We start from the raw sequence: 10,910 nt of genomic DNA, 5'->3' as shown, positions 1-10,910 counted from the left end.
TGGCTGAAGAATGAGGGGAGTAGTGAGGGACTTTGGGGGGGGCCAAGGTTGGTTGAGGTTTGGTGAGGGGCATCGGTTGAGGGTTTGTGGGTCAACGTTGGCGGGCATTGGTTGAGGATTTGGGGGTCGTAGTTGGCTGGGGATTTGGGAGGGGTGGTTTGGGGCATTGCTTGGTTGGAGACGGGTTGGTAGGGGATGGGGTGCTGTTTGGGCAAGGTGAAGATGGTGAGCGCTGGTTCCTCTTTCGTCTTGGTGTTGGTCTCTGGGGTGAAGGGGGCTCCTGGTTGGAGTCTGTGATCCCTATGCCTGTGCTCTGGTTTCAGGGAGAGTTTGGCTCTGGTTGTATCCTCTACGGCGTGGCTAAGTACAACTCCACGGCAAAATCCCTGGTGGTGGAGCAATTTGGCAGTGTCACCCTCTGCGGCTTCGTCAGTGCTGTCTCGGTGGGCGTCGCCATCTATTGTTTTTGCACTGTCTTCTACTTCATCTACAGCAGCTTCATTGAGGAAACAGACAGGTGAGTGTTGGAGCCACTGTGCCCACTCGTGGTAGACCGTCCATGGTGGAAGACCCCCTGGGGAGATGTACTCCAAATCCCTCCCTTGGCTGCCAACTGCGCGATGCAGTGCACCGGTTTCCTGGAGCTTGCCTCCACCCACTGAGAGGAAGCCCCCTCCCTGACATCTGGGTGTCCTCTTGATAACACTCCCTCTGGTAGAGCTCCCGCACACCCCCAAAAAGGTGCCCTTTAAATCCGACCGGGATCGGCTCTTGACGAGGTGAGGCCGTCACGTGGTCGCCCAACTTCCTTCCGATGGCGCTATAGCAATGCACGTTTTCCCCCCACGTCGCAGCGGGGCAAACTGGAGTGCAGGCTACAGCCAGGGTCTTTAACGGAGTTGGGGTGAGGATTGATCGATATTAGTAAACTAAGAGAGGAGGAGGAGGAGGAGGCCATTCAGCTTCTTGGGCCTGCTACTCCCATTCAACATGGCCAGAGCTGATCGTCCAACTCAGTCCCTGTTCCTGATTTTCCCCGCCCACCCTGTGCTCCATATTCCTGAGAGAGTCCTTCAGGCTAAAAGGATCAAACTCCTCTTTGAAAACATTCAATGTTTCATCTTCAACTCCTTTCTGTGGCAGAGAGTCTCGCAGGCTCCCCACTCCCCAGGTTAAGAAATTTCGAATCTCAGTCTAAAACAGCCTTTTGTAGAGTGTGAGCCCCTGGGTCACCAGGAACATCCTTCCTGTGTTGACCCTGTCTAGTCCTGTTAGAATTTTATAAGTTTCTATGAGATGACCCCCTCGTTTTTCTGAACTCCAGGGAACGTTGTCCTAAACTGATCTGATCTGTCTCTGATCTGCAGAATCGATCACCTTTGACCTGCGACCTGTCGGGGGTGGGAGATGAGGAAGAAGGACAGGGTTGGGTGGGGGTGGAGAGATGGACATGGGGAAGAGGTGCCTGTGTGGGGGTGAGACTGGGGATGGAGGGAGAGACTGAGGGAATGGGGAGCGATGGGGTGAGACTGTGGTGGGGGAATGGGGTAGTGCAGAGAGATGGCTGGTCACACTGAGACTCTGTTTGTGTTTTGGATGCTCAGGGGCTTACGATGGCTCACAGCCTGTCTGGTGACAGCAGGCGTCTTCCTCTTCCTCCTACTGGTCGCTGGCTGCCTCCTGCGAGTCGGCCTCAGCTCGTTCTGTCAGTCCCTTCTCTCGGAGACCAGGGTGGGCATCAAGAGGTAAGGAGGACCGGTGCCAGGGTGCGGCGGTGGTACCATGTGGCTGCAATCACCCCAGTCCCTGGCGGTGGGGGGGGGGGTGGGGTGTTTCGATGATGAAGCATGGGGCTTCCAGAGGCAGGGAGTTGGAGAGTGCACCCCTCGCTCGTTACAAAACCAAGAGAGAGCCTGAAGGACCGAGGGCAGAGAGAAGATTTGCATTTCCCTAGCGCCTTTCACCATCCCGGAACCTCACGGCCAACAAATCACTTCCCTTTTTGAACTGAGGCCACTTCGGTCGTTGCGGCCAACTGTCACGCAGCAGCAGTGTGAATGACCGAGGTCATGTTCTTTTTTTGGGGGGATGGGGGCGGTTTCCTTCGCTGACTGTCCCATCTGAAAGTCACCTCATCCAATGGTGCAGTGCTGACCCTCTGGTGCGCCTGCTCCCTCAGCGCTGACCCCTCCAATTGGACAGTATTTCTTCTGGGATTGTGTTGTCCTGGATGTAGTTTCGATGTTTGTCCGAGTGAGCTGGGAGTTATGGGAGGAGCAGAGCTTAATGGCAAGGCTGTGTGGTTGGGGGCGATGGAACAAACACAGACAGTGCCTGGGTCTAAACCCTCTCCTGTTCCTCAGCTGCGCAGATAGTGAGAAAATGAACTGGACATCATCGTACAACGGTTCCCGATTCTACCAAAACTTTACCAGTGCTGAGGTGAGACCAAGTCTGTTTTACTATTGTGTTCTTTAGTGTTATGACCTTTCTGTGTCTGAACCCCCACTCTGTGCCAACTTCAGCTTACCTTAAATTATGATACCCCTCTGTCAGCCCAGTCCCCCCTCGCTCCGTGTACTCAAACTTTCTCCTGGAATCCAAGTGAAGTGGGTATGAGGTACAGTCTGGTGAATTTCTGTAGTGCGTCTTGTAGATGGTGCACACTGCTGCTACTGAGCATCGGTGGTGGAGGGAGTGGGGATATGGTGCCAATCCAGCGGGGGCTGCTTTGTCCTTGGATGGTGTCGAGTTCCTTGAGTGTTGTTGGGGCTGCCCCTAACCAGGAGCAAGTGGGGAATATTCCCTCACCCTCCTGACTCGTGCCCTGTTCTCACATGCAACTGATCTACCAACCACCGAAATCACCATCTCAATTTATTTTGAAACCAGTATTTGACACCAATAAAAACACCCCTGTAGCCAGTTCAACATTTTCCAAGCAAAAGTCCATTAAGGACAATGCAAACCATAAAGTGGAGGGGAATGGGATTGGGGGGAGGGGGTGGGTGGGAGGGAGGGCAGTAAATGAAAATGGAGTTGGAAGGGAAATGAAACCCTGAACCCATCCCACAGTGCCCACCTCTCTCTGAAGGCAGTGAGAGCATTGAGCGTGCTCCCTCTCCCCCAGGTCAAACATAACCACCGGCGAGGGGTGGACAGCTGCTCGACACCCCGCCCCACCTCAACCTCCCCACAGCCCTCTGCCTGGACCTGTTTATAGCCAGCCTGGTCAGGCCCATGTGGAGATCCTCCAACCTGCTCACACCCCTCCTGAATTTGTGGCTACACAGGTTAGCCTGCATTTAAAAAAAAAAAATAATCACACGACACCAGGTTACAGTCCAACAGGTTTATTTGGAAGCATACTAGCTTTTGGAGTTACCCGATGAAGGAGCAGCGCTCCGAAAGCTAGTGCTTCCAAATAAACCTGTTGGACTGTCACCTGGTGTTGTGTGATTTTTAACTTTGTCCACCCCAGTCCAACACCGGCCCCTCCGTGAACCACAACGTTGAAAATAATTGCGTCTTTGCAACACGCTGACGGCTCTGAGCACCATCTTGTTTCTGCAGACCTCGACCTGGGTGAATTTCTTCTTCTGGCTCGTGGTATTAACCGTCCTCATCGTGCAGTGGAGGCGACTCGACGGCTTCAGGCCGATGAACGGCGCCGATCCCGAGTGGAGCACAGCCGTGGCCGGAATCACGCCCGAGACTAAACCCTTGATCCCATCGGGACCCCGACCGTGAAAACCCCTCGCGGTCACTGCAGTTTGAAACGTGGGATGAGCTGCAAGAAGAGTCGCTTGAGGATGTGTGTATTTGCCTGTTTGTGTTTGTAAAGGTTTCCCCTCTCTCCCCTGCTCGGAGGATTCAGTACGACTGACTGAAGATGAGTTCCTGTTATTCCAGCCTCGGTGACTGCCTAACTGGGACTTAGTGCTAATGGGGGGTACCATTTTGCCTGCGTGTGCATGGAATACATAAAGCAGCTGGCTTGTGTCTGTTCAAAGTGACTTCCTCTTTTGAAATAGTTTTGTTTTCCTGTGGACCAGCGTCCAACCAGAGTTGATTGTAGTTGAGTTCCTTATCTGGGGGGGCGGGGGGGGAATGGTCTGGGAACTGAGAGAGGTTTTCTGCAGGTGGGGGTGGGAAGGGATCATGTCTGTGGGATAGGGGAGGAATGAAGGCTGTCGATTCATAGGCACAGGGTGAGTGCTACGTCATCCTGGCAGAGAACCTGAGACAGTCACCTGTCTGATCAGCAACAGCTTTTCAGTGACATGTGGACAAACTGGTTTTTGTAACAAATCATCTGCCAAACTAAAGCTTCCTTCTCTGCGCTCCTTGGGACAATTTGTAAACGTGTGAGTTAAAGCAGAAAGCGACATTTGTATTGAAGGGAGGGAGGGCTAAGACCTCGACCACTCGAGGGTACAGTTACCTCCTCTCAGTACAGTATGAATGTCGACTCTCCCCTTACATTGGTATTCTTGCAAATGGTCCTGATGAGTGCAAAACAAAATGAAGTATCTTTTTTTTTTCCCCCAGCAATAATCAAGCTCTGTGTCACCAAGCAACCAAATAATTCATCTTCTAAACCTTCCTGTAGTTGTTGGTGTTAGATAGGGACTGTCCATTTACCACCTGCCACACCCACACACCCCCCAGCTGAGTCTATCTGACATTGCAGTACCCTCATCCTACTGCTGCCCTTTCTGCGGGTTGCCGGTTGTACTGCAGCATGTTAAATTTCAGTGTTAACCACTGCTGTGTTTGGCGGCACAGTGGTTGAGTGGTTAGCACTGCTGCCTCACAGCACTGGGGTCCCAGGTTCGATTCCAGCCTTGGGCAGACTGTGTGTGGAGTTTGCACATTGTCTGCATGGGTTTCCTCTCACCGTCACAAAGATGTGCAGGCCTGGTGAATTGGCCATGCTAGATTACCCCATAGTGTTAGGTGCATTAGTCAGAAGGAAATGGGTCTGGGTGGGTTACTCTTCGGAGGGTCGGTGTGGACTGGTTGGGCCGAAGGGCCTGTTTCCTCACTGTAGGGAATCTAATCTAATCTGAAAAAACAATTACGTACAGCAGGAGATAGAAAAGGTCCAGGCCAATGCTTGCAATAGGTCAGCACTACCTGTAATATCGGACTTGGAAACAGGAGTTGGCTATTCTGCCCTTTTTGAAACTGCGTACTATTCAGCAGTGGCCTCCACCTGCTTATCTATTTGCTCAACTCTCCCCTGAACCTGTGGTGAAGGGTGTCTGTTGACTGAGAGTGTGAAATGAGGTGAGCCAGTCTCTCAATGCAAACTTACTCCTGGACCTCACTCCTAATTGTGAATCCATCGAGCTGCACTCTGCAATGTGTATCCCATCTCAGCCTGAAGGTCAGCAGTTTGAACCCCATTTCAAACTGGGCCGTGACAGCACCAAGGGGAAGGGTGTGCTGGCTGCTGCAGTACTTTGCATAAAATGTAAAGTAGAAGGGTTCCAGGTACCCCTCTAGGAGGGTTAGACTGTCCTGTGGCTGAGATTTGAAGAGAGAAGCTCTTGTGGTACAGTGTGTCGTATCCGAGGTTAATGTCACAACTGCTCCAGGGATGTGAAACGATATCTGCAAACAGATTTGGTTAGCAAATGTCTGAAGAGAAGATGAGGGTTTATGCCACTTTTGCTGTCCCTGACCTGGTGTGTGAAATAAGATGGACTGTCTTCCAGCTTGCTCAATTTTTTTAAAGCACAAAATGTAGTTTTATTCAAAAGGAGGAGACAAGATTTTGAGAAAACTACCACCTTCTACTTCCTCCTTGTTCTCCCAAGTGACCGTGAAAAGGAGCTTTTAGTTATCACGGACACTCATCACTTCTTCAGGAAGATCCCACCCTCCCTAACGTCAGGCATATGGTAGTGAGCATTCACACAGATGCTGTGTCAGATTCATACACTTGTAGTGCAGGGATCTGTAACAGGATTTAAGTTGACTGCTCACGTGTAACTGATTCCTGGATTCATTGATTTGCTGTCACAAGTACTGAGATAGAGTGGGGAAACGTTGTTTTGCGCACTGCACAGGCAGATCATACAACACCAAGTGCAGCAGGGTAGCAGAATAGAGTGTGGAATACCGTGGTAAAGCTGAAGAGAGAGAGATCTGAACTAACATTTGAGCTGTCTGTTCAAAAGTCTGATAACAGCAGGGAAGAAGCTGTTCTTGAGGCATGTGCGTATTCAAAGTTTTATATCTTCCCCTCGACAGAAGAGAGTATAATTGGAGTGGGAAGGGTGTTTGATTATGTTGGTTGCTTTCCCAAGGCAGTGGGAGGGATGGATGGAAGGCTGGTTTGTGTGATTGGACTGGGCTGAGTTTGCGACTCTGTAGACTCTTAGCTGCCTTGGAAGAGCAGCTATGCATCCAGATAGATAGGATATTTTCTATGGTGCATCTATCAAAAATTGGCAAGAATGTGGGCATGCTGAATTTCCTTAGCCTCCTGAGGAAGCAGAGACGTTGTTGTGCTTTCTTGACCGATGTGTCAACTTGGGTGGACCAGGACAGATTATTGGTGATCATCAGTCCCAGAAACTTTGACGTTCTGGAATATCTCCATCTCAGCAGCATTGATGCAGACTGGGGCGAAACGTCCACTCTGCTTCCTGAAGTTAATGACCAGCTCCTTCGTTTTGCTGACATTGAAGAAAAGATTATTGTCTTTACACCACACCCACCAAGCGCTCTCTACTTCCTGTATTCTGTCTTGTTATTCTTTGAGATCTGATGGTGGTGGCGTCGGCAGACTTGTAAATGGTGTTAGGGTGAAATTTGGCCACACAGTAATGAGTGTATAAGTAGTACAGAAGGGGACCGAATACACAGCCTTGCAAGGTAACTATGTTGAGAAGGATGGTGGAGGAGGTGTTGCTGCCCGTTCTTACTGAATGCAATCGATGGGTCAAGAAATGGAGGATCCGGTTACAGAGCGGGAAAGCTGAGACCTCGGTCTGAGTTTATGAATAAATTTATTTGGAATTATGTTGTTGAAGGCCAAACTGTAGTCAATAAGTAGGAGCCTGACGTAGGTATCCTTGTTATCCAGATATTCCAGGGATAAACGTAGGGCCAAGGAGATGGCTAGGGGCCTGTCGCACCGATTTAGTGAATTGCAAAGGACCAAGGCAATCTGGAAGGCTGGAGATGAAGTGAGCCATGACTAACCTCTCGAAGCACTTCATAATGATGGCGGACAGAGCCACGGGGTGGTAGTCATCGAAGAACGCTGCATCGTTTCTCTTTGGCACTGGGATGACGGTGGCCTTGAAGCAGGCAGGGAACTTCAGATGGAAGCAAGGAGAGGTTCAAGATGCCAGCGAATACTCCTGCCAACTAGTCCATGGACTCCATCTTGGCCAGTCACTGTCCATGGGTTAACATTTTAAAATTGTGATTGGAGATCTAATGGAAGTGCTTGAACTAATACCATGGTGCATTATAAATAAATAAAATTTGTTTTAAGTTCTCAAACTTGGCTCCAGTGGTTTCTATGGGGTGTGGCTAGGGCAGGAATTGAGACACTGAAGGCCTGGATTGGAGGGAGTGTGATGGAAAGCATGGCGGGTATGAGGTTAAGTAGCTAAAAGCACCCCAGAAACAGGTTGGAGGATGAGTGTTTTTAAAATATTACCACACAACTGGGAGGCATTACGGGAATAGAGTCAAACAAAACGCTATCGTACAGAGATACTGCTGAACTTGGCATTACAATGGCATGAAGTGACAACTCCCCTATTAAACAGATGAATCATGCCCTCATCATCATCGTCAGGCTTTGCCAGTTCAGCCTTCAGCCTCCCGAATGCTGAGGTGAATGAATCCAGCCTCGCCACCAAACTGGATTTCCACATCTGGAGAGCTCTCTGCCCTTCTCTGTGGCCAGCAGGTACCCAGAATGGTAACGGTGCTCCTGCTCACTGAAGCTTGGTTAAGTTCAGTCCATCCGCCTGTTTACCAGGCACACACATTAAAAAGGGCCCTTAGTCGATCATAAAGGATTAGGAGCCCTCTGGGGAAAATAATTCCAAACAGTAAGAATGTTCCGAGATTCTTCCTCATTGTTAAATAGGAGACTCCCTATTTTGAAACTGTGCCCTCTCTCTGTAGAGTCTCCCTTGGGGGGGAACATCTTCCCTGAATTTACTGTGCCAAGCGCCCTCAGGATCTTTCAAGATCACCCACTCATTCTTCTGAACTCCAATGGATACAGGCCCATCACGTCAATGCTTTCTGCATGTTTAGGGAAGGCAATGACCTAGTGGTATTACCACTAGACTATTAATCCTGAGACCCCATCGACCTGGGTTCAAATTTTGCCCTGGCAGATGGTGTAATTTGAATTCAATAAGAAGGTGGAGTTAAAGAGTCTTAACGATGACAATGAACCTAATGCTGATTAGTGAAATCAGATGGATTTTCCAATGTCCTTTCGGTAAGGGTTTAATCAGTCTGATCTACCCCCAGAGCTACAGCAATGTGACCCTTTGCTATCCTCCGGACAATTAGGGACAGGGCAATAAATGCTGGCCTGGCCAGTGATGCCCATATCCCAGTGAACTAAAAGGCATTGCAGTTGAGTGAACCCTCTCTCCCAAAGATATAAATACACTGAAGAGGTCAAACAGGGAACAAGTAGGGCCCCAAGGGGTACAACCTGTGTGAGCGAGAGAGAAGCTGTAGGATATTGGAAAGTTATTGAATGAATACCTTTCTTCGGCCTTCACTCTGGTAAAGGAGAACACAGATTAGGGAGTTCAGGAAAAGAGATTGTAAGGAACTTGCTCAGTTTGACACAGGAAATGGGGAGGTATTGGAGGCTCTTTGGGACATAAAAACAGACAAATTCTGTCATGATCTGGAGATGCCAGTGTTGGACTGGGGTGTACAAAGTTGAAAATCACACAACACCAGGTTATAATCCAACGGCCTGGCGTGCTTCTAATGAAACCTGGTGTTGTGTGATTTTTTGACAAATTCTGTGGCCTGGATGAATTGCACCCCAGGCTGCTGTGGGAGGCGAGGGCAGGAAATTGCAGGGGATCTGACAAATTTTTAATTTCTCTCTGGCACAGGGAAAGTGCCAGAGGACTGGAGTATGGTCGATAATGATTCCACTTTAAGGAGGTGTGGTAGAGATGAACCAGGAAATTAGACCGGTGAGTCTCCTGTCAGTGCAAGGGAAATTATTGGAGATAGTTCTGAAGGAGTGAATTAATAAAGAACAAAAACAGAAGGCAATGGAGAAACTCGGCAGGTCTGGCAGCATCTGTGAAGGGAAATCAGAGATAACATTGCGGGTCCAGAGGCAGGGCCACTATACCAGAGGAAGGGCCACTGTACCAGAAGCGTTACCTGCCACTTGTCTGAACAGATCCTGCTGAGCATTTCCAGCAACTTCTGTTTTTTTGTTTGTTTGATTTACAGCATCTGCCGTTCTTTCAGCGTCTGTGGGTTAATTAGGGATAGGCAGCATAGCTTTGTCAGAGGCAAGTCACACCTAACGGCTTTGTTATAATTTTTTGAAAATGTGGGGATGGGGGTAGTTGGTGTAGTTTGTAGGGATTGGAGCAAAGCTTTTGACAAGGTGGCACACGGGAGACTGACTGAGGAGGTTAAAGCACATGTAATTCCAGGAAACGTGGCCAGATGGATCTGAAACCGGCTTAGTAATAGGACATTAGCTCAAAACGTTGATTCTCCTGCTCTTCGGATGCCTGCCCTGCTGCGCTTTTCCAGCACCACACTCTCGACTCTGAGCTCCAGCATCTGCGGTCCTCACCTTCTCTTAGTGTTCTATTACTAAGAATAGTGGTAGAAGGCTGTGACTGACTGGAGGCCGGTGTCCAGTGGTGTACCACAAGGATCAGTACTGGGACCCTTATTGTTTAATATTTACGTCAATGATATTGATGAAAACGTGAAGGGAACAAATTTGACACCAAGACTGGGAGTGTAGTCAACAGTGAAGAAGATTGTTATAGATTACAGGAAGTTATAGATGGGTTGGTGAGGTGGGCAAACCAGTGACAGATGGTATTTAACCCTGATGAATGCAAGTTGATGCACTTTGGAAGAAACAACAAGGTGAGGTGTATTTAATGAATTGTGGGTCACTGGATAGCTTAGAGAAACAGAGGGATCCTGGGGACATCACTGACAGATCACGTGAAAAGAATAGTTAAAGAGACATATGGGATAGTTGGTTTCAGCAGTTTACCTCCTTTTGCTCTTGGGGCAAATAGTTTATGTTGGAGTTGTGAGCTGAAAATGTGTTGCTGGAAAAGCGCAGCAGGTCAGGCAGCATCCAAGAAGCAGGAGAATCGACGTTTCGAGCATGAGCCCTTCTTCAGAAAGAAGGATTTTCCTGAAGAAGGGCTCATGCCTGAAACGTCGATTCTTCTGCTCCTTGGATCCTGCCTGACCTGCTGCGCTTTTCCAGCAACACATTTTCAGCTCTGATCTCCAGCATCTGCAGACCTCACTTTCTCCTAGAATGTTGGAGTTGTACAAAGTATTGGCCAGAGTACTAGGGGTAGTTCTGGTCACCTCACTACAGGAGGAATGTGAGCGCACTAGAAAAGTTCACCAAGACGTTGTGTGAGAGGGAGAAATGGAGCTACAAGCAGAGACTAGGCGTGGATTGTTTTCTTAAGAGCAGAGAAGATTGAGATGGGGACACGATTGAGGTATATAAGATTATGAGGAGTGAAGAGAGAGCAGCTGCTCCTCTTGGTTGAAAAGGTCAATTACAAGGTGGGGTGGAATAAAATTTTGGGGAAGGAGCAGGAGATTCAGAGGGGAGTTACGAAAAATAACCTTTTCTCTCAGCAGATGGTGGGACCCTTGAATGCACTGCC

General features: G+C 49.1%; 1 protein-coding gene across 1 annotated transcript; it reads left to right on the top strand.

The window, feature by feature from the left end:
• The first annotated feature begins 287 nt into the window (after positions 1-287).
• Positions 288-4,016, top strand: LOC122544025 (transmembrane protein 179B-like). The gene is made up of 4 exons (XM_043683039.1): positions 288-517; positions 1,605-1,745; positions 2,364-2,442; positions 3,574-4,016. Exons 1-4 carry the CDS (start codon positions 303-305, stop codon positions 3,748-3,750), a joined length of 612 nt encoding a protein of 203 aa, XP_043538974.1. The 5' UTR covers positions 288-302; the 3' UTR covers positions 3,751-4,016.
• Positions 4,017-10,910: the final 6,894 nt, after the last annotated feature.

This window comes from Chiloscyllium plagiosum, chromosome 45 (assembly GCF_004010195.1).
Source record: "Chiloscyllium plagiosum isolate BGI_BamShark_2017 chromosome 45, ASM401019v2, whole genome shotgun sequence".
Classification (NCBI taxonomy): Eukaryota; Metazoa; Chordata; class Chondrichthyes; order Orectolobiformes; family Hemiscylliidae; genus Chiloscyllium; species Chiloscyllium plagiosum.
The sequence above is the reverse complement of the archived record's forward strand: the minus strand, read 5'-3'. Positions and strand labels throughout refer to the sequence as shown.